General features: G+C 46.8%; 1 protein-coding gene across 1 annotated transcript in view; it reads left to right on the plus strand.

Moving 5' to 3' along the window:
* The window catches only part of JPH2 (junctophilin 2), a 406,250-nt gene that overhangs the window by 181,806 nt on the left and 199,707 nt on the right, over nt 1–24,737 (plus strand). The window contains exon 2 of the mRNA XM_078651948.1: nt 22,905–23,685. Coding sequence (XP_078508074.1) covers nt 22,905–23,685 — 781 coding nt within the window. The remainder of the gene's footprint in view (nt 1–22,904; nt 23,686–24,737) is intronic.

Consider the following 24,737-nt stretch of genomic DNA (forward strand, 5'->3'; position numbering starts at 1 on the left):
CTGCTTCGGAACTGATCTCCGACCCCGATTCTTCATTAGTTTGTGCAGTGCTGCCTCATAGACTGTTGGTCATCTTCTGGCTCCGAATGTTCTCAAAGCGCTTTGAAAAGGTGAAGATTTGGCCCCTCTGGTAGTCCAGTTTATCTCTTCAGAACTTCACTGCCTTTCGGTCTTTCATGGTTTGCTCATATGTTTTCACCCTTTCAAGCATCTCCATTTGCAATCTCTTAATGGTGTCCTGCTCAGGTAATTTGCTCAGCTGTTCAGGCAGTGTTTCAACCACTTTTAGTAGGGTTTGACTGTCAATGTCGTCGTAATTAATTAGAATTGTCAAAATTCACTTTGAGGAATCCGCGTTATTCTCAGCCCACTCCGGTAACATGTCTGGGTTGGGGTGTTCATAGGTGGGTGCTATAAGTATGCGTAAACCTCTAGGAATACGTCCCACCTTCAGGTAACGTGTTAGAGATTTGCTTTCCCACCATTTGGATGTTTCTCATTTGATCAGCTTTTCTAACGCTCTCAAAAAAGGCATTTATAATCATTTGCATTCACCGGTTAGCCCTCTTTTCTTGCTCGGCTGGCCTCTTCCACTATATCAGCATTGCTGAATAGCTGTTCTGCCACACTCTCTCTCTTTTAGCCACTCCATTTCATACAATTGTGGTCACTAAACTCTACAATGAAGCATCCAGCTACACAGTTAAATACAGTTATCCTCTCTCCCCGATGCACACAGTTTCAACCTGCTCGCGTCTTACCGTTCTCTCAGGATGCTGTCCTTATCACGGCTCCATGCTCGCACCCAGCAATTGCTTCTGCATTGTTTCCTAGCAGCTGGAGGGCTCCGCGCTGTGTACCACGTACAGCGTTTACTTCTCCTTCTGATCTTCGCAGTGCTTCCTGAACGAGAGGGCGTGCCGGAATTGGGCACCGGCAACAAACTCTTATTTCATTTAAAGTAAATGCTCTAGAAGGTGAACAGAATCCAGCATGCTCTGGCTCACTTTGAAGAGTTTTATTAGTGACCACAAACAACCAGGTAACAAGTTTCAACCGCAAAAGCAATCTTTGTCAAACCCAAGTTTGCTGCCATTTTTGTTTTTGCTTTTTATAGCATCAATAGAGTTTCAAAAACATTAAAGTGACAGTGCTCCATTTTCCAATTAAAGTGACATGTGCAATCTCAATTCTGAGATAAAATGACCTGTTCTTTATGCAAAAGCATTGTTAAAATGCTATGCTCACATTGATTTCACAACATAAACAAATGGCAAAAAATATTTTAAAATAGATTAAACATTCAATGCATGTAAGATCTCTCTATAATTCATCATTATTTGAATCAAGGGCCAGTGCCCACTGCCGTCTTATATACAAAAACACCAATCTCGTGCCAAGCCCACTAAGTGCCAATTAAAGTGACATGCGTAATCTCAATTCTGAGATAAAGTGACCTGTGCTTTGTGCAAAGAGCATTGTTGTTAAAGTGCTATACTCACATTAAGTACATGACATTGAAAAACTGCAAAAAATACTTGCAAATACATAAAAAATTCCTAGTAATACATCTAAAATCTCTTTATAATACATCATTATTTGAATCAAGGGCCAGTGCCCATTGCTGCCTTATGCTCCAAAACCCCACTCTATGAGTGCCATAGTTCAATACAACTTGATTTTTAATGCCAATTATATTGCTATTACCTCACTCTTGGCCATAGCCTGTGTCCGGACAGGGCACAATTGACTATCTCCTGCTTTTATCCCATTCATTCCAATGCCTTCTCATCACTCGGAAATAATCCTGGGCAGGACACGGATGCCATTAGACATTGATCATGAATGTAAAGCTTTGAAGAGTCACTTTAAAATATTTTAAGGGACCACTGTAACAAATTAGCCCACACCCAATAGAATTGGACATTGCCTCCTGCTGGTGCTGCAGATTTAATAGTTCACTGCACAGCTAGCAAGCTTAAGTCTGTTTTCATCCATATGCACATATCCTGGTTTTCCTGGTCTAATGGTGACAGTGCCTTCAATGAGCCTGATCATAAAAACCATCAGTCTAAGGGCCTGATTTAGAGCTCGGTGGACTAGTTCCTCTGTCACAAGCATGACAGCTATCCTTTTCATTGTATTAAAAGGGCCATAGGATATAATGCACTTGCAATAGGGAGGACGGGATATCCATCATGTTTGTGACAGAGTAACCAGTTTGCTGAACTCTAAATCAGGCTCTAATTTACTGAAAAGTTTATCCAAATGCTGTGTAGCCCCTCCAGCACCAATGCCGATTCAGGCCCAGGAGTAGCAGGTAGGTCTGAAGGGAGGTGCTACCACCACCCCGGCTGCAACAACTTCCAAGCAGAAAGGCATCAGATGGGGCCGTCGGCCCACCGCAGCAATTGCCCGGCTCTCCGCAGAATCCAGCAGCAGACCTCCAGTTAGTGTCCGCACTCACTGACCCAGGGCAGTGGGTTCACAGTAAGTGCTATCTCCTTAGTGATGAAGTTAGCTGCCCTAATTAGAAAAGAGTCTATGGTGGTTACAATATCACCCCCTGTTGGCCCAGCAGTCATTTTAGTTTTGCCCATTGTTTTGAACCTTGCACACTTCCATTGGAGAATAGGGTGTCACAGAGAAATAATGTGGGTATTACACCACTACACCATGCAATGGGCCTTGTAATCTGAGATCGGCATGCTGACCCATTTTAACACCAAGTTAATCTGTACTCTCATACAAGACAAGGGAGAGCAAAGCCTACACAAAGCCAGCTTCAAAATGCCAAGGGATTTGAAAAAGAAAAACAGTACCTTTGTCCTTTGGGTAAACCAAGAGATGTGGCCCAGCCCGGCCTCTGTGGGCCGCTGATGGGCGCAGATGGGCCCGGTCCTGGCACTGGTGCCTCCTGCACAGCGGGAGCCCCGACCGGCAAATATGAGCCTCCAGGCGCAGAGCAACAGCATGTGCGACAGCTATGCCGCAGCTGACCATGGGGCTTGTAGTTTCTCCTGCTCCATCCTGTGTCCAGTACAGCAATAGGCGTCCCACGCAGTGGAGTTCCCGACAGGCAAATAAGAGACCCCAGATGCCGATCCTTGCCCAGGCGCAGCATGTAGGTCTGAAGGGGGCTCTACCATCACTGCAACGACTTTCAAGCTGAAAGGCGCAGACGGGGTTGTTGGCCCGCCGCAGCAATTGCCCGGCTCACCGCAGAATCCTGCAGCAGGCCTACAGCTAGTGTCTGCACTCACTGGCCTAGGGCAGTGGGTTCACGGGTCTGAGGCCTGATACATATATCACTGGGCTCCACAGGGCTGGAAGAGCTCCATCCATCAGAGCACAGGGGCACCCTCACATGCACAGGCTCAGGGAAGATCGCCGAGCACCCAGCACCTGTCGTCTCTCTCCATGCTAGTCTTTCTAATATGTCTTTGTAAGAATGAGAGTCCAGGTAGAATGGTAGTGTTAGAACGGGCTATTTCTGGTAGGCTAAGGCTGACGCCAAAGCCAGGCAGAAACCACCATTCTAGTCAGGGCGAGGGAGTCACACGCCAAGATAACCCCTGCTCACCCCCTTGGTAGCTTGGCACGAGCAGTGAGGCTAAACTCGGAGGCAATGTGTAAAGCATTTGCGCCAGCACACAACAGCAACAACATCCTAGGCACACCACAAAAGGAACTCCACACAAGGTTATGTAAAAATAACTTCTGTATTGTCAAAACACATTAGATAGAAATCACACATGTACATTGTGCCAACTGGCACGGGCAATATTCATAAGGGATTATGTACAGGACAGGGCCACATGGGCCACTGTCAGAATCAACACTTTTAGAAATAGTACTTTGTAGATCATAGAAAATAAGATATAAAACAAAATAACAGTTATAAATCACATCCAGTAAATACTGGGAACAGGTAAGTACCACCTACGCAACCCTAACCACCTTAGGAGAATGTCACGCTGGGAACCAGGACCTCACTAGGACCACCTGTATTAGAAAGAACAACCACCTAAGAATAAAATACATTTAGGGGTATAAACAAGAACACCTTACCCATGATGCAAGAAACACATTCAGAGGAGTAGTAAAGGAAAACACATGATGCATAAAAACATTCAGAGGTGTACGGACAACCACCTAAGTATCACACAGCGTTTAGGGGTCTAGAAAAGAACACATTACCCATGATGCATATATATACATTCAGAGGAGTAGTACAGGGAAACACATGATGCATAAACCTACACATTCAGCGGTGTTAAGAACAAAGAAGACACATGATGCATTAAAAACATTCAGAGGTGCCAGGAAAGAAAACACAACTCAATAGCGCAAAGACACATGATGCCTAAACATTCAGAGGTGCAAGGAAAAACCACACAATTGCGCAAAAACTCACATAAGCCACCACCTGTGGCAGTCTCTAGGCCAACTGGCCTTGTTGGGGCTAGGACGCCCTCTGTCTCAATGTCAGGGGCCTAAACGGTGCAGGTGCCCACTACTTGCTGGGCACATGGGAACATCCCAAGACCTAAACGGTGCAGCTGCCCACTAATTGCTGGGCAGCTGGGAAATAAAAACTGCGACGGGGCCCTCACTGACCCTTAGGCGCAAACTGCACCCACTGCTGGAGCCACACAGGCTCTGGGCATGTCACGTGCCCCAAACGTTGGAGCCACACAGGCTCTGAAACACATATGCCCCAAGTCCCTCGGGCGGACCCTAAAAACAATCATGTGGGCAGGGAGCCTCTCAGGACTCAAACACACATCTCGCAGGCGGAAGGGGGCGGGCACCAGCAATGTGCCCCGACGCCCCCTCTAACTAATATGGCCCTCGAGCCTCGCTGGGCTCGTAAATCATGTATGCTCCCTAGAGCCTCCGTGGCTCTAAACACAAAAATGGCCCTCGAGCCTCACTGGGCTCGTAAATCAAATATGCCCCAGGAGCCTCGGGGCTCCAAACAGAATGCAGCCTTTGCGGAGCCTCTCCGGCTCTATCCACTGTTGGAGCAGCCCGCTGCCATCCGGGGCCGCTCTGACCGTTCCTCTGAGCACCCAGCCCTCCCGCACTCACCGGCTGCTCCTCAACTCCTCCGGTGGCGGTCCTGGGCGGCGGCACCTCCCTCACAGCGCGGGGCTCCTGTTTGGGAACGGAGCCCCGCAGGTACCTCCAGCCGCCCCTTCTCTGGATGCGGGGCTCCCCCTGGGTCAAGGGAGCCCCACAGCGGCAGGCGCCATCTTCCTCTTCTTTTCCCCGGGCTTCCAAGTCGTCGCCTGGGGAAGCCATTCCGGCCAGCCAATCACGTGGCTCCTCTCCAGTGACGCGGGAGGAGTCCCTACCGGCTGGGCCAATCCCAGCGCGGCTGTTCAGTGACGTCGGCGGCTGCTTCCTCTCGGCCCGGGTCAGCGGCGGTGATCGCACGGGGACAGTAACGAGGGGTGGGCACCCTCGAATTTAAAATAAAATAAAGAAGTGAGGTGGGCACTCGCAAAATAAGTAAATAAATGGGCAAAGTCGCAGGGTAGGCACCTGCCAAACCTCACGCAAAATGCGTGACGGCGACACGCTCGGATTTCAGCAAAAAGCGCTCTCAAGCGCTATGGGACAAAATAAAGCGCTTCCATCGCGCTGGGGGCACTGGCAGCACCCACAGGCCCCTAGAAATGACCCCTATAGCAAGAAGGGTCCACAGAAGTTCTTCAGGGGATGCAGAAAGTCCTTCCAGGCATTTTAGGCTATAACAAGCCTTGGCAAAAGAAAGAGAAAGGTCCCAGAAGTCTGCAGCAGGGGACCACAGGCAAAGGTCCCCAGGGAAAGTCCATCAGGTGTCCAGGGGCTGGGCAGGGCCCAGGGATTCCCCTGGGCCCAAGCAGCAGCACGCCCCTGGAAGATTCAAGTCCAAAAACAAGAACATTTTGGAAGGGGACACAGCCCCTTCTTATACACAGAAAAGTCTTTGGAGTCTTTGTGCAGGCAGTGTGAGAACCAGCTAGAACTGGTTATAGGGAAGTCCTTTCAGTATCAGGGACAGAGGTGACATCGCCCAGCGGGGAGGTGGAGCCAGCATTGTGGCAGGCAGGCCCAGCCTCATTCACTCTCAGGTGCTATCTCCACCCACTTCCTTGGTAGCAGATGCTGCCTTTCATCCACGGGCTGACTCAGACATCCTCCTGGGGCTCTGCAGCCCCTGTCACCCTCAAACCAGACAGTCAATCCACAAGCAGGCCCAGGCACTCTGGGCCAGGCTCACCAGCCAATCACACGCCAGGCACAAATTACACAAATATGCCAACTTCTCAAAGTGGCACTTCTAGACTAGACACAACCATGCCGCACACACCATTACGCAGCATTCAATCTCACGAGTTCACACATATCAAACTCGACCCTGCACTCCCCACACATCAGGAACTACCATGGGCATACATATTCCCCATTCATTCCTATGGGAGGGCAGGTCACTCACCACACATACACAGAGAGCACACGCACTTTACACTGTACCACAGTGAAAAAGTGCGCAGAGGCCTAAAATCGCCAACACCAGTTTCTAGAAACAGGCTAGGAAAAAGCAAAAAGTTTAGGGGTGAACCTGCCAAAAGGGCCAGGTACAACACAACCCCCTTCCAGCCAAAACGCAGGGTAGACCAATCACTCCACTGATGGGCTTCCTTGCTTTGGGTGACAAAACACGGACACGGGCCCGCACGGCAGGGACACCCTCCAGTTTTTCACCACTCTGAACCTACATGTATTTCTCTCAACAAGAGCTCTCTGGCACAACTAGGATACCCCACTGGTACACACTTGTCATCCTCAGCCAGGACCAGGCCCTAGGCCATCCAAATATCACAGGTCCTAAACAATCCACAGAGTGGGGGGCAGTAACCCCTGGCACACAATAGCCAATCTCCACTCTCCCTCTCAGTGTAGCTACAACTACCACTGATCCTTCAACCTAGGGACCACACCCTCAGGCTGACCAGAGGTCAGGGGCAAGAATGCCTCACCCTACCTCTACTTCTGGGTTTCCGCACCCTCACAGGGAAGCACCCACCAGAACACAACTCTCCTACCAGATCAGGACCTCACTCCTTCACTGGTCTACCACCTGGAAACTATTTCACTCCGGAGGTACAAAGCACACAGCACAGTCCCTCTTCAAGCAGGTGGGGGGACACAGCACACAGCAAAGTCCCCTCTCCTCTACCTTAGTGGAAACAACAAACTGCAGGTGGGCCCCAGATCACAAAGCAAGGGCAGCCCCCTCAGACTCTTCAGCTGATCCACTTTGGCAGAGATTCCTCTTGACCTAGAAGTTTCCCAATCTCCCAACCTGGGATCTAAACCCTCAGGTTGCACCGGGGTCAGAAGTATACCGTCCCTCTGCACCCCCTTCCAGAGTTCTGCACCCTCCACTTAGGAGCGGTACCCCTCAACACCAGGACCGCCGGAGTTCTGGTTACAGACACTCCCCGTCCTCTAGACACAGGAAGATCCTCCTCAAATGACCTGTATGTACAACCTAGGCCCCTGACCTGGCGCTCCCGGGGAAACCCTCCAGGCCCAGAGACAGGGTTTCGGGCCAACGTGGGACACACCGTCCCACACTCACTCCGCCTCCACTGAGACAGGACGTGAGCCCCTACACCCCTACCATCCTAATGGGACCTAGCTGGGCTACACATGAACCTCTTCACCTTCACAGGATCATCAGATACACAAGCCACTACTTTTAGAATTACTCCCTAATGCCTCTGCAAGACACCTAGCACACCGCCAGACGTCCACCTTCTTGTCCAGTGCCTCTGCAGGACCTCCTGCACACCACCAGAGGTACACCTCCCGTGCAAGCTCCTTTAAAAAAAACTCACACCAACTCCTCCAGTTCAACACACCACTCATCCACACACTCCCCCTCCAGACTGGTGAGACAGTTCCTTACTGCCTCTGACTCTCAACCTGTACCCCTCTTACTGAGCACCAGGCACCATACTCTGGGAACTGGGAATGGGATTTCACTCACTGGACACCTTTTAGCTGCCACCACTGGATCCTACCATACTGGGGAATCCAGACACACACACACTACACTCAGGGTATAACCACCCTCCGAGCTAGCCATTTCTCCTTCACACTCCCTCTCTTCCATCTACCCACACAGGAACAGGAACAGGGATTGGACACTGGACCCAGCAAGGGATTCCTAATCTATGGGAACCTCCCCCTCTACTGGCGTCCCGCCTGTCATTTTCTCTCATCTGCCACTAAACATAAAGCGCAGGAACACCATCTGAAAATGACACTCTTGAGGAGAAACAAAATCACAATAATCCCAAACATGTGACTATCTGAAAAATGCAGAGTTTTGTAATGTAGTCAGCTGTCGCTGTGGCACTGCGCAAAAACAAGTCCAAATCCCACCGCTGCCACCAATGTTAGAACTGGCTATTTCTGGTAGGCTAAGGCTGACGCCAAAGCCAGGCAGAAACCACCATTCTAGTCAGGGCGAGGGAGTCACACGCCAAGATAACCCCTGCTCACCCCCTTGGTAGCTTGGCACGAGCAGTGAGGCTAAACTCGGAGGCAATGTGTAAAGCATTTGCGCCAGCACACAACAGCAACAACATCCTAGGCACACCACAAAAGGAACTCCACACAAGGTTATGTAAAAATAACTTCTGTATTGTCAAAACACATTAGATAGAAATCACACATGTACATTGTGCCAACTGGCACGGGCAATATTCATAAGGGATTATTTACAGGACAGGGACACATGGGCCACTGTCAGAATCAACACTTTTAGAAATAGTACTTTGTAGATTATAGAAAATAAGATATAAAACAAACTAACAGTTATAAATCACATCCAGTAAATACTGGGAACAGGTAAGTACCACCTACGCAATCCTAACCACCTTAGGAGAATGTCACGCAGGGAACCAGGACCTCACTAGGACCACCTGTATTAGAAAGAACAACCACCTAAGAATAAAATACATTTAGGGGTATAAACAAGAACACCTTACCCATGATGCATGAAACACATTCAGAGGAGTAGTAAAGGAAAACACATGATGCCTAAAAACATTCAGAGGTGTACGGACAACCACCTAAGTATCACACAGCGTTTAGGGGTCTAGAAAAGAACACATTACCCATGATGCATAAATATACATTCAGTGGAGTAGTAAAGGGAAACACATGATGCATAAACCTACACATTCAGCGGTGTTATTAAGAACAAAGAAGACACATGATGCATTTAAAACATTCAGAGGTGCCAGGAAAGAAAACACAACTCAATAGAGCAAAGACACATGATGCCTAAACATTCAGAGGTGCAAGGAAAAAGCACACAATTGCGCAAAAAACTCACCTGTGGCAGTCCCTAGGCCAACTGGCCTTGTTGGGGCTAGGACACCCTGTGTCTCAATGTCAGGGGCCTAAACGGTGCAGGTGTCCACTACTTGCTGGGCACCTGGGAACATCCCAAGACCTAAACGGTGCAGCTGCCCACTAATTGCTGGGCAGCTGGGAAATAAAAACTGCGACGGGGCCCTCACTGACCCTAAGGCGCAAACTGCACCCACTGCTGGAGCCACACAGGCTCTGGGCATGTCACGTGCCCCAAACGTTGGAGCCACACAGGCTCTGAAACACATATGCCCCAAGTCCCTCGGGGGGACCCTAAAAACAATCATGTGGGCAGGGAGCCTCTCAGGACTCAAACACACATCTCGCAGGCAGGAGGGGGCGGGCACCGGCAATGTGCCCCGACGCCCCCTCTAACTAATATGGCCCTCGAGCCTCGCTGGGCTCGTAAATCATGTATGCCCCCTAGAGCCTCCGTGGCTCTAAACACAAAAATGGCCCTCGAGGCTCGCTGGACTCGTAAATCAAATATGCCCCTGGAGCCTCGGGGGTCCAAACAGAATGCAGCCTTTGCGGAGCCTCTCAGGCTCTATCCACCGTTGGAGCGGGCCCCTGCCATCCGGGGCCGCTCTGACCGTTCCTCTGAGCACCAAGCCCTCCCGCACTCACCGGCTGCTCCTCGACTCCTCCGGTGGCGGTCCTGGGCGGCGGGACCTCCCTCACAGTGCGGGGCTCCTCTTTGGGAACAGAGCCCCGCTGGTACCTCCAGCCGCCCCTTCTCTGGATGCGGGGCTCCCCCTGGGTCACGGGAGCCCCACAGCGGCAGGCGCCATCTTCCTCTTCTTTTCCCCGGGCTTCCAAGTCGTCGCCTGGGGAAGCCCTTCCGGCCAGCCAATCACGGGGCTCCTCTCCAGTGACGCGGAGGAGTCCCTGCCGGCTGGGCCAATCCCAGCGCGGCCGTTCAGTGACGTCGGCGGCTGCTTCCTCTCGGCCCGGGGCAGCGGCGGTGATCGCACGGGGACAGTAACGAGGGGTGGGCACCCTCGAATTTAAAATAAAATAAAGAAGCGAGGTGGGCACTCGCAAAATAAGTAAATAAACGGGCAAAGTCGCAGGGTAGGCACCTGCCAAACCTCACGCAAAATGCGTGACGGCAACACGCTCGGATTTCAGCAAAAAGTGCTCTCAAGCGCTATGGGACAAAATAAAGCGCTTCCATCGCGCTGGGGACACTGGCAGCACCCACAGGCCCCTAGAAATGGCCCCTATAGCAAGAAGGGTCCACAGAAGTTCTTCAGGGAATGCAACAAGTCCTTCCAGGCATTTTAGGCTATAACAAGCCTTGGCAAAAGCAAGAGAAAGGTCCCAGAAGTCTGCAGCAGGGGACCACAGGCAAAGGTCCCCAGGGAAAGTCCATCAGGTGTCCAGGGGCTGGGCAGGGCCCAGGGATTCCCCTGGGCCCAAGCAGCAGCGCGCCCCTGGAAGATTCAAGTCCAAAAACAAGAACATTTTGGAAGGGGACACGGCCCCTTCTTATACACAGAAAAGACTTTGAAGTTTTTGTGCAGGGAGTGTGAGAACCAGCTAGAACTGGTTATAGGGAAGTCCTTTCAGTATCAGGGACAGAGGTGACAGTCAACCAGCGGGGAGGTGGAGCCAGCATTGTGGCAGGCAGGCACAGCCTCATTCACTCTCTGGTGCTATCTCCACCCACTTCCTTGGCAGCAGATGCTGCCTTTCATCCACGCCTGACTCAGACATCCTCCTGGGGCTCTGCAGCCCCTGTCACCCTCAAACCAGACAGTCAATCCACAAGCAGGCCCAGGCACTCTGGGCCAGGCTCACCAGCCAATCACACGCCAGGCACAAATTACACAAATATGCCAACTTCTCAAAGTGGCACTTCTAGACTAGACACAACCATGCCACATACACCATTACGCAGCATTCAATCTCACGAGTTCGCACATATCAAACTCGACCCTGCACTCCCCACACATCAGGAACTACCTTGGGCATACATATTCCCCATTCATTCCTATGGGAGGGCAGGTCACTCACCACACATACACAGAGAGCACACGCACTTTACACTGTACCACAGTGAAAAAGTGCGCAGAGGCCTAAAATCACCAACACCAGGTTCTAGAAACAGGCTAGGAAAAAGCAAAAAGTTTAGGGGTGAACCTGCCAAAAGAGCCAGGTCCAACAGGTAGTAAAAGCTTTATTAGTGCGACACAGCAAAGTGCAGCCGTAACGACCAGAATGCGCAGCCAACTGCCCAGTCACTTAACATTCCACAGAACACTCATGCGGAATGTGATGACAGGACTACAAATGAAGCACGTGCATGAAAGAGAAAGGCAGTAAATACAACACATCTCCCTTCCCAGAAAAAAACCCAAAACAATAGGAGAAAAAACAAGGAGAGATAAGGGGCAGGAAAAGGAAAAACTGGACATTATACAGAAAACAGCTATGAAACAAAGTCTGCAAAATGTTTTGGAGCAGTGCTGTTTCTGCCACTACCCTTCACAGGAGAGGCCACCGAGCCCTCCCCTACGTCAGTCAAACCAGGAGAATCAACCTGGTAACCCATCAAATGACTACTAGCATCAGAACTCTTGAAATGTACCAAAAACCCATCACACTCACTACTATTCACACTTCCTTGGTCTCTACTCATGGGTCTGGTACATTTTGCAACTTTCTTGGCATTCCACACTTTTCCATCCTGAGTAATGATGCAATTTGTGAAAACTTTTTGTACCATCATGGCTTTACCAAACTTTGGCGTTCCTTTGCTTTCAAAACCTGGTTTGCAAATCCTCACCCAATCCCCCACAGCAATGCCATGAGGTTTAGCCCTCCAATTGTTGTCATACCAGTCCTTGGTCTTATTCTGCGTCCAGGTTACTCTTTTTGCAATTTCTTTCACATCAGATTTCTCATCAGTTACTCTCCATTTCTTCCTGTACCACCACGGACACAACCTGGATGCGAGATTTCTACCTTTCAATAGTTTAAAATGGCTGACCTCTGTGCTAGTCTGCAGCGTTATTCTGTACATCCACAGTTTCTCTCTCAAAACACTTCTATAATCACCTCCGTGAGCATGTGCTTCGACAACAAACCCCTTCAACACATGATTGAACCTTTCCACTTGACCATTTTAGTGAGGTTTGTATAAAGTGGTGATATGCTTAATGTCATAGTGCTTTATTTATTTATTTATTTATTTATTTATATGCTTCTATAGCGCAGGAATCGACCCCAGAGGGGTATCTCCGCGCTTGTGATCTTCCAAAATGCCAGATCGAAATCATATTCATAGAGTGCCCTAGATCTTACGCAGCCGGAAACAGGTGTGTCTTCAGGGATTTCCTGAAAGCATAAAAGTTAGTGATTTGTCTCAAGGTAAGGGGCAGAGTGTTCCACAGAGTAGTGCCCTTGTAAGACAGGGCACGACCCCCTTGTCTTGCCTTCTTGATACGAGGAACCTGAAGCAATAATTGGTTGCTAGAGCGCAGCGAGCGGGTCGGAATATACAGCTGAAATAATTCAGCCAGATATTTGGGGCCAGATGCATAGAAACATCTATGGATTACACAACACACTTTAAACTCAATCCGCTGGCGAATGGGCAGCCAATGGAGTTTATACAGAAGGGTGCGTGAAGAGGACCTAGGAGGAGCATTAAGAACCAGTCTAGCCGCAGTATTCTGGACCACCTGCAGACGCCTCAATTGTTCCTCATTGGCAGAAAAGAGCAGTCCATTGCAGTAATCCAACCTACTGACAACTAGTGTCTGAACCAGCATTTTCCTGTAACAATCATCCAGGAACGGGAACACACGCCTCAGGAGTCCAATAATCCTGAAACAGGTTCCCGCTACCTGATTCACATGCTCCTTTAATAGTAGCGCCTGGTCAAGCCATACCCCTAAGTTTTTTACTGTCTGCTTAGGACAGGGAGCAGATCCTAAATCCAGGGGCCACCATTCAGGCGACCATAAGAGGGGGGCCTCTCCAAAAAGCATGACCTCTGTCTTGCCCACATTACATTGTAGGCAATTGGAGGCCATCCAGTCAGATACTGCTCTCATACCAGTGGCAAATGCATGTTTAATTGCCGGTGTTAGGGTATGGAAGGGAAACAAAATCTGAGTATTGTCAGCATACGATACTGGAGTGAACCCATATTCTCTCACAATATTCGCCAGGGGGGCCACATACACATTAAAGAGTGTGGGGCTTAGGCATGAGCCCTGTGGAACCCCCTTAGTGAGCTCCCTAGAGATCGACTGATGGGAGTCCAACCTGACAGTTTGTGATCGGCCCGAAAGAAAGCTCTTAAGCCAGGCCAGAGCCGAACCGCCTATCTCCACCTTCCGCAGACGACCAAGAAGAATATCGTGTGACACCGTGTCAAAGGCAGCGGACAAATCCAACAGCACCACGATCATAGAACCCCCTCTATCCTGTGCCATCCTGATGTTATTGGTCACGGAGAGGAGGGCTGACTCGGTGCTGTGGTTAGGTCTGAACCCAGATTGAGAATGGTCCAGACCACCCGCTGCCTCGATGAACTTAGACAGGTGGGTGTTCACATGTTTCTCGGTCATCTTGCTGATATGAGGAAGGAGGGAGATAGGACGGAGATTGGAAAGGTCTGACCATGGCAGGGCTGCGTTCTTTCGAATAGAGTTCACTGCCGCTTTCTTCCATTCACCTGGCACATGCCCTCCTCTAAGGGCGAGATTGATCACAGTTTGAATTCCAGGTAGGAGCAGATTCCCTAGAGAGCCCACCATCTTCGCTGGCAGAAGATCCTTAGGGGATCCTGTTTTAATTTGACTGGCCAGGGAGATGACATCAGGAGGATTGACCTCCGGAAACGTGGTAAATAGAGTATCACCACGCGCGGGTAGCAGAGGTGAGATAGGTGATATTGGGGAAAAGCTGGCGGTATTGCTCCCAGCAATCACTGCCTGTTTAATTTTCTGGTAGATAAGCTCTATTTTATTCTCGAAGAATAAGGATATATCGTCACACAGGGCTTGAGAAAAGTCATCAGGGCTCTCACAGGCCACTGGTTTTACAAAGGACTGTAGGATCTTATAGAGTTCTCTGGAAGAGTTGCCTGCTTCAGCCAATTGTGAAGCAAGACAACTCCTCCTGGCCATCTTTATGTTTTTGTGATAGGAGGCCAGGGCATCAGTATACATTTTCTCACTAGCTTCCGTTTGTGATTTCCTCCAAGCTTTTTCGAGCTTTCTACACCTCTGCTTCTCCCCTCTAAGCTCTTCAGTATACCATATCTCTTGTTTAGATACTGGATACTGTTTGTGTATCTTCAGAGGGGCCAGTAGATCCACTGCTTCTAAAAGAGCTTTATTAAACTTGGTTAAGCCGGACTCAACATTGTCTGTCTCTGTGATGGTGGGTTCCTTCCATACCCTCTGTAATTCATCTAGTGTTACTTTATGCCACGGTCTCCGCAAAATAGCGGGTAGGGATTTTTGATGTGGTATGGCAAGACCAGAGAAAAAAAAATTCGACCATATGATGGTCAGACCAACACACTTGAGACGTTGACCAATATTTTATTTTGGGACAGTTGGTGAAAATTAGGTCCAAAGTATGTCCACCGATATGTGTGGGGCCCATATTTTGAATTTCTAACCCTAATATTGTGAGATCTGAGAGTAATAATGCAGTATTGGGGTGGCTAGGGAGATCTGCATGAACATTAAAATCTCCAAGGAGAATAAAATCTTCTTTGGCTTTTAAATATGGAGCCAAAAATTCCACTAAAGAAAGTGAGAAGCCCGCACTTGGCCCCGGTGGACGGTATACTAACGCCCCCTTCCAGTGAGTTCTTGAGGTGGAATTGATCTTAAAGACCATAATTTCCATCATGGGACAACTTCTTTGTTCTAGTAAAGTAATCTTCAAACCTTCTTCTCTATATACTATAGCAATGCCTCCCCCGGTTTTGATAGGGCGATCTAGTTTAAGGACCTTATATCCCATCGGGACCCCCAACGTAATGGCAGGAACTGTGTGGGGTTTTAACCAAGTTTCTGTGAGAAAACAAATATCTGGGTTTACAGTATTAACCAGATCCCAAAATTCAAGATGGTGCTTTGGTAGGGAGCGAATGTTTAAAAGAAAACTTTTTAAACTATTCAATGGCGGGATTTCCTCAGAGTTCAAGCTGGTGGAAGAATTATTAGGAAATGCTTGGAAGCAAGGCCTAATAGGTACCTTGATTTTCCCGACATTACTACCAATAACCGGATTAGTAAAAGATGCCTGAAAGCAGCAATGTAGGCATGAAAACGGGCCTTCGGGGCATGACAGGGAGCACACGGCACAACCTACCAGAGGGTCTGGCTGCAGATCTTTAAGCGTCTGGGATGAGTACCGGATACTATGTCTCATAATTACATCTAAGTCCTTTGGGACAAAGCCCATGGCCCCTGGCCCCGGCCGGTCGCGGACGGGCTTCTCTTCGGCTTGTCTTAGGCGCGTCCTTAGGCGCAACCCTGCGCGCAACCGCTGCGCGCTCAGAGCAGAGGGAGGGCTAAATAGTCCTTCCTAAGAAAAGCCTAGAACGCTAACTGCTGCTCCAAACCGAAGTGTGTCTGGCTCTTACCTGTTCGCCCTCCGTTCAACTGCACTAATTGCCGAGTCGCAATGGGGCGGGCAGGCTGGAGTATCGAGTCCAGACTTCCCTATGTTGGAATGAGCCCCTGTTACCCCTTATGGTACTAGGAGTGCGGCGTTAGGAGAGTGAAGGGGACTGAACCAGTAAGGGACAGGAAATTTAAAAATTCACAAATTAAAATGTATTTTTTAAAAACTAAATTCCTGGCGTTAGGTAGACAAACGCGATATTGCAAGCGTGTCTGGCACTCACATGACAGCTATGCTGGCGTCAAGCGGGTCGGGGAGACTCTGCCACCGTCCTCCCTACCGCTCCTCCAAGAGCTGCTTACATAGCATTGGAGGTCAATTGGACCCCGTTATCAATCACAAGGGTAGAAAGACACCCTTCTCTGGTAAACACTTCTTTGAGGAACTCTATTTCGACACCAGTCATGGCATGCTGAGCAAACTTGACCGCAGGCCATTTGGAATGGTAATCCACTAACACTAAAGCAAAGCGAAGATCCACAGGAAGGAAATTGAAAGGTCCAGAAACATCAAAGGCTAATATTTGCCAGGGAAGTTCAGGCCATGTCACACACTTCAGCGGTGGTACCTTCACCATAACCATATTTTTATTAGACGCGCATACTTCCCATTCCCTCACTACACGATCAATCATTCTGTCCATACCGGGCTACCAAAAATGGACCCTCACCAACCGCTTCATAGCCGACATGCCGGGATGTTCCTTATGGGCCAGTTTGAGGATGATATTCCTTATACCACATGGGGGAACACACTTAACACTCTTGACCAATAAATTGCCCTCCATTTTGAGCTCCTCAGCCACTTTGTACATACCTTCCAACTCCGCCTTGATATAATTTTTCCGTGGCCAGCCCTCAACCACATACTTTTACACTTCCTTTCACAACTCATCTGTCTCCTCACACTGCATCCACAAATTCTCCGAAATACCACTGAACTCACCAGCAATAACATCACTAATGTTAGCACTCATGTCCACCTCTGCCACCTCACAAGTACCACTGGGTAGACATGGCAAACGTGAAAAACAGTCAGCTGTAATATTCCTCCTTCCAGGCACAAACTCAGCACAAAAGGTGCATTCTTGGAGTTTCTAAGCTAATCTAGCAATGAGTGGAAATCCATCCACCACCTGGAGCCAAAATATTAACCAACAGTGTAAGGTCAGTCCTGAGCACAAACCTACTGCCCCACACATAGTTTCCGAATTGTTCCACCACCCACACACAAGCAAGAAGTTCTCTTTCAATAACCAAGGACCTGCGTTCTGTTTGACTCAAAGTACGAGACACAAAGGAAACATTCCACTCCTCCTTCCCTGATTTCTGAGAAAGAACAGCCCCAACACCATACAGATTGCCATCCACAGTAATAATGCACAACTTGTCAAGGCAGAATGGTCTCAAAGTAGGAGTACTCACAACATCCTGTCTGATATTGTCGAATGCCTCTTCCTGAGCCTGAGACCATTCAAATGGAACATTACGTCTCAACAAAGCCCTCAAAGGTTCCATCTTGGTAACAAAATTCTCAATAAACGTACTGTAGTATTTGCACATACCAGCAAAGGACAACAACTGCTTCTTGTTAGGGCGGGAGCGCCAACAATTGCTTCCACATTAGATTTTTTTGGTATTACCCCATCACCAGAGAGCGTGTGTCCTAAATACTCTACAGATTTCTTAAACAATTTGCATTTACGCTCCTTGAGGGTCAAACCACAATGTACCAACCTACTGCGCACCTCGACGATATGAAAAGTGTGCACCTCCTCATTTTGTTTATAGATAAAAATGTCATCCTGGAAGCATTTAACAAAAGAGTCAATGTCTATGAAAATGTGGAACATAGCTCTTTGGAACATTGAAGAGGCAGAAGCTAGGCTGAATGGCATCCTGGTGAACTGATACAATCCTTGTGGAGTAAAGAATGCTGTAAGTTGTTTGGATTCTTCCGATAATTTGATCTCGTGATAAGCAGATCTGAGGTCCAAAGATGAGATAATGTTAGCACCCTCTAGCATTGAGACCATCTCATTGATGTTTGGGAGTGGATGGCAGTCAATTACAATATTAGCATTCAATGCCTTCAAGTCAACACTTAACCAGAGTTGTTGATCAGCCTTGCGAGCTAAAACAATGGGAGAAACCCATTCAGCAGACTCAATGGCCTCAATGATCCTCTCTCTCACAAGACCATCTAACACATCCTTCAACTCACTTCTCACATTGATTGGAACACCCCGAAATTTCTGCTTTACAGGAACAGCATTATCTTTGAGTTTGGGTCTGTGAGTGAAATCACATAACTTTCCCAAACTTTCAATGAAGATGTTCTTGAAACAGCGTACCACCTCATCTCCATTAGTATTCTCCTCAGTCGACAAAATCTGAGAATACTCAGCTTCATCACACAATTGGACAGGATCATTAACCCGCGGATTTAGAATAATTCTTAGCTTCCATTGGTCTCTCCAACCTAATACATTCACTCTTTTTTTTGCTACATACAACTTCACATGAGCACACCTGCCCTTAAAAACTAAAGAGACACTCACAAAAACATCTAATTCAATGATGTTACTAACAGAACTCTCAGCAACTACTTCAGATGGTACCAATTGACTGAGATTGAACACACCATGAAATCTTTCCACAAAGTATCCATGTGTCACAATAGTCCAAGGGGACCCAGAATCAACCATTAGGATTAACTCCACGCCAGACACAGTTACCACACACTTGGGAGACATCTTGATGGGTTGTTCAGATGAAACAGCCACAACTTCGCTTCCAAGAATAGACAACACAATACATTTGCCAGAAACATTTCCATCACTACATATATATCCCAACTTACTGGCACTCAACTCTGTGGTAAATGAAATTCTTCCAGGAGCCTGATTAATGTTTGCCCTGGTACTCTTGCACACACGTGCAAAATGACCACTACAACCACACTTAACACACTCTTTATGAATAGCAGGGAAACCAGCATATGATGCCCTATGTGCACTACTGCCACACCTGTAACACTGATGCAAAGAAGACTTGTCATTCCTATCCCATCTCTTGGCATTACCCCCACCAGTCACATATGCACCACTCACATTCACTCCCCATTTGTCCTGACGGGGATCTTCCATCCGCTTCCTAACTTCAACACGCTTCAAAGTACACACATCTTCCTCCTCCTTTATACGATGATTAACACTTGTCACCACTGGCATCCATTTTTCGGACTGCTCTATAGCTTTCGCAGTAGAAATAGTTTCTTCGAATTTGGGATCACCCATAACCCACAAACATTTGTGAGTCTTCTTGCTCCTAACATGCACAATAACCTGAACCCTTATCATCTTGTCGGACATGGGACAGAAATTGCAGTGCATAGACAATCCCCTCAAAGCTGTAAAAAAAAAATGTGTTAAACGACTCTTCTTCTTTTTTGGGACCTCTTATAAAATTTAAACCTGTTGAGTGCTACACTGGTGATGGGCTTGAATCTCAGTTCCATCGGCAACATGGCCTCCTTGTAAACATCCATGTCGCCTCGACCACTCGGAAGTGTAGCTTGTTGTTTTGCACCCTGCACCCATTTGCTTTCCATCGCCGTCCATGGCTTTCATGTAAGTACAAAACTCCTCCTTCTATCTAGTCCACGGAATGGGGGGCTCTACCTTGGTTTGCAGAAATTTGGCTGGGGGGTCAAACAGCAGTGCGTTGAACTCAAAACTCCTCTCAAGAGGAACAGGGTGAAGGATGTGGAACTCAATTTTCAATATGGACAGGGGAAGTAAGCCCAAATGTGCACCAAAGAAATTGCAGAAAAATTTACTCCCCTACAAAAAAAAACGTGCATATGTAATACAGCAGTCGAGTTCAATAACAATTAATAAAATTGAGAAATGGAATGGTAAAAAAGAAACGTTAGTAAGTCTGTGGTACACAAATAAACTCAATCCAGGTAACTTACTGTCTCAGACAATAGGTGTAGATCACGGAAAGGAATCCTGTGGAATCTGGGGGACTCAGTATAGTGATGCGAAAAAAACAGATCTGAAAGTACAATTCCAATATGGATGCTGCAACGTGGTTACATAGACGTTGTTCCGTACAGGGACAGAAACCGGGATGGACCACAATTCAGCCAGAGAATGCGGCTCGAGGAAAGAATCCACAGCGAGCACCCTGAGAACGATGGAGAGGATCACGTAGCAGAAAGTAAGTGCCTAGCAACCATTCAGAGTAATATTTAAAACGTAAACGGTTAACAAATGCCAAGTTCAGCGAAATCCGAAATTGCCCGATGGTGCAATGGAAGTCCTGAAATGTTGCTCCTGTTGTGCTCCTCACTGCTCTCGTTCTTCAAATAACAATGTGAGGAAAACTCTTGCCGCAGAATAGTAACAGTAAATAATTCATTGAAAATTTTCCTTATGTGGTCAAAGGAATGGTTTGTTCCGGTGCCGCGGGAAAGACAGGAACTCTCCTTTAACTCGTCGCCATTGTAAGAATGAGAGTCCAAGTAGAACGGTAGTAAAAGCTTTATTAGTGCGACACAGCAAAGTGCAGCCATAACGACCAGACTACACAGCCAACTGTCCAGTCACTTAACATTCCACAGAACACTCATGCGGAATGTGATGACAGGACAACAAATGAAGCACATGCATGAAACAGAAAGGCAGTAAATACAACAGTCTTATTGTATATTTTTTTGAAGAATTAATAACACAGCTAAAGCTTTCTGTATTCAGACCTAAAAGGAGGAGGGGTTCGAGTTTAGTCAACTCGTAGATGTCGGCAGTAAGGTGAAATCAGAGCATATGTGTTTAGGGGGACACAATATTCACAGCTCCTGAATGTAATGTTTGAATTTGTTCTCATTTGGACTGTGCAGAATATTGTGCTATCTAATTTAATATCAACTTTCGAAAATCTGTTTTCCTTTTGGTATTGAGTCCTTCAAAAATGCTTGCCCATAAGTGTGAAATACAGGCACATAGGATGAAAAACTGGTCCATGCCCTTTGTTTAACTTCAGATCTGAAGACCCTTATGCACTGCTCGGTCTGCTTACTGTATCAGCCACAAGTGAAGCTCCATATTCAAGATCTGCAGGATCAGACTTTAATCTGCTACTACTGAGGTCTCCTTGAATTACAGACACTATAAAGAAAACTAACTAGAGCCTGTTTGGTGTATATGTTTAAGCTGCCATCTGGGGGTTACGTGGAGACTACTTATTTTTTTTAATAGGCTATGTAGTTAGGTTTGTACATAACTTGTTGAATCTGTTACCTTATGTAGCAAATTGAATTCTCAGCCAATTAACTCACCCATTCTTTGAGAAGGAGAGGAGGAGTGATATCCAGGACAAGACTGACCTGGCCAATCTTGCACTTTTCCAGTGGGCTGTAGGGCAGGAGGCTGCTCTGGATTGCAGTGAACCAACTATGAAAGTACCAAAATCCATTCTCATCGTGGACTATACCTGAGTCCTGTCTGGAAATCATTGGTGCTGCTGGACACCTTGACAGGCGAATGGCTTGTTTATGTTTTTTGTTTTCACCTTCTCCAACATGGGATATGGTGGCCATCTTGAAATTTCACCTGCATAGCTTACCACAGCAGCATGGCTTGCGAAGTAGACTGTTACTGAAGTTTAATCGCAATGTGATTGGTTGTTAAATTTCAGTAATCAGTCCACTATTTAAATGGCTGTCCTTGGGTTCTAATCCTAGACTCTCTTGTGATCATTGCCCTGTCATCCTAGAGAAACCACTTCCTTCTCACTCTTTTAGGAGGGTATTTAGCATCTTTATTAATATATAAGTAAATCTATATTATATAGTTGTGTTAAAAGCACATGTTGGTGCGAGTTGTCTGTAATTAGGGGCTCTTGTGTCCTTTTAGAACAAGAGAAAGTCTTTGAGCAGAAGCTGTATGTTCAAGTACGTTCAATTTAATTGAAGATGTTCTGAGCAATGCAATAGAAGTGAAGGGATTGTATTAATTCCTCTATGACCACAGAATGTAAAATTGGTAAATTTGGCTTTTGCCCCTTGGTTGACCGTTAGCATGGAATTGTATATGCGCAGTGGTATAATGCATATAGCGTCTATCATCTAATCAGAAGGTTCAAAACGACCAACTGCTCATTTTTCATCATTTATGTCTCTAACCTAATTCTACCTTTAGTTGTATTTGCAGTTTTATCTTATAAAGTTGAACAATTACACATTGGGCATCCGGGACATGAGTGAAAAATAGACATAATTAAGAGAAAGGAATTATAATATATGAAAGAGATGTGTTTTTAGAAGTCTACAAATGTGAAACAAGTTAGCAGTAAGTAATTATTAAATGCTTACTGTTAAATGCATTATCCTATAAAAAAAAAGGGTACAGGCGATGTTTTGATATTCCATGTACCAATTATGCATCTACACCTTAGAGCTGTGATGAACTTCCTTCAGGTAATATTGTCTGAAAAAATAAGTGGTTAACTTTATTGACCCATTTGAGAAATGTTGTAGATTTAGAGGGTTTATTGAAAATAGATCATAAGGAAAAACACAAGGTCACAGGAAAGTAAAGATCACTGTTTTCATTAACAAAAAAAGTAGATGAAATTTCATGGCATTTATTGATAATTGTTTAAATATTGTTTGACTGCCAGCCATGTTGTTCAAATGGGAAACATATTGTCCATCTCTAAAAGAATTTTTCTTGAAGTAAAAAATGTTGTTTTATGGAAAAGGTCAGTGTTTAATTCGATTTTCATTTTTGATTTTAGGAACGTACCAAGGACAGTTTACCAACGGGATGCGTCATGGATATGGTGTTCGTCAAAGTGTGCCCTATGGCATGGCAGCTGTGGTACGTTCTCCTTTACGTACCTCCCTTACATCTCTACGAAGTGAACACAGCAATGGCAACTTGGTCCAGCAGGACACTCTCCTTTCGTCTCAAGAGAACATTATCTCTCCAACCATTTGCCGTGGGGGATTTGCACTCTCACTCTACTCTGATCCAGAGACCATCAAGCTGGAAAAAGGGGGTCTCTTCAGAAGAGGATCTTTCTTGGGCAAACTTACAAAGTCAGAATCAAGGTCTTCCCTGACCAGTCAGAGAAGCAAGCTCAGCTTCATTAAGAGTGTTAGCGGTTACAGCTCTGCAGCCAGTGATGCTACATCCACTGTGAGCTACGGAGATGGAGCTGAGGGGGAAGATTTCCTGCCTGTTGAGTCAGATATTGATGCCACCACCACTGAAGTCTACATGGGTGAATGGAAAAATGATAAGCGATCTGGCTTTGGTGTTAGTGAAAGAACAAGTGGCCTGAAGTATGAAGGGGAGTGGCTGGACAACTTACGGCATGGATACGGCTGTACCACCTTACCAGATGGTAGGAAGGAAGAAGGCAAGTACAGAAACAATGTGTTCGTCAAAGGAATGAAGAAGCGAGTGATACCTCTGAAGAGTGCAAAGGTTAGGCAGAAGGTCGATAGAAGTGTGGAAGGAGCACAAAGAGCAGCCGCCATTGCAAGGCAAAAGTCAGAGATTGCTGCCTCCCGGTGAGTGCTGTTCAAATGTTCACATCAGGTTAAGAATATTTTGGTAATGTAAAAACATACAGTACACACCTATCAATTTTAGTAGCATACGAAGAGTCTTAAATATTCCATTCTTTAAAGCAAGTATATGTACGATTTTAATGTTGCATTATGGCCTGATGCTATGGGATAAACATGTTGTTAAAGGTTCTCTCCCTGCAAAGGAAAGGGACTTTACTGATGAAAAAGCCCTCTGCGGCAGGCTATATTATTGCAAGAACAATCCACACCATAGAGAGTAAAACATTTTAAACAAAAAGAAACAGAAAAACAAACATTGGAATGTTGGAGCAGAAGGTCTATAGCAACCCTTATTGCCCCATGCCACTCTACTGTCTTTGGTGGAGCTCCCAACATTCCAGTACATTATTGCCCACCACTTTAACAGCCATTATTGCCTTGCTGGTAATGTCAATAAGGCTACTAGCTTTGACATTATTTGGCTTAGCTCTCAAGCCGTAAATTCAGTTCGTCATTGGACGGATGTATGATGATACAACGCGTACCATCACAACGCGGTATTTTACATTGCGGTTTTGACAACGCAAGTCGTTACATCGACTTCTTTGAAGGGCGCTGGACTTAGGAATAGTGTGAATTACTATTCCAACTCCAGTCTACGTACAGTAGGGAAGGTGTTGGAATAGTAATTCACACTACTCCTTAGTCTAGAGCGCCCTCCAGTGCAAGTTGCAAGACTTGCGTTGTCAAAACCACGATGTAACCATACCACGTTGCAATGGTTGCGTGGTAAAGGATGTTTCCCTCTTTGGACAAGTGGCTCCTCTCAACCCTGCAGCAGCAGCTCTTTTTTCATAAGCTGTAATTGATTTTGTTTTGAGCCAATCCGTCACCTTTGTTCTACAAGTGGACATGTAAGCCCTAATGCTACATAAGAAAATTAACCTATCAGGTCAGATTGTGTTTTCTACTTCTGCTAGGAGTTATATTTCCGATATGACATTGACAGGAAGGGACCAGCTCGGAGTAAAAGTGAGATCAGCTACTTATGA

The sequence above is a fragment of the Lissotriton helveticus genome, chromosome 7, assembly GCF_964261635.1.
Source record: "Lissotriton helveticus chromosome 7, aLisHel1.1, whole genome shotgun sequence".
Classification (NCBI taxonomy): Eukaryota; Metazoa; Chordata; class Amphibia; order Caudata; family Salamandridae; genus Lissotriton; species Lissotriton helveticus.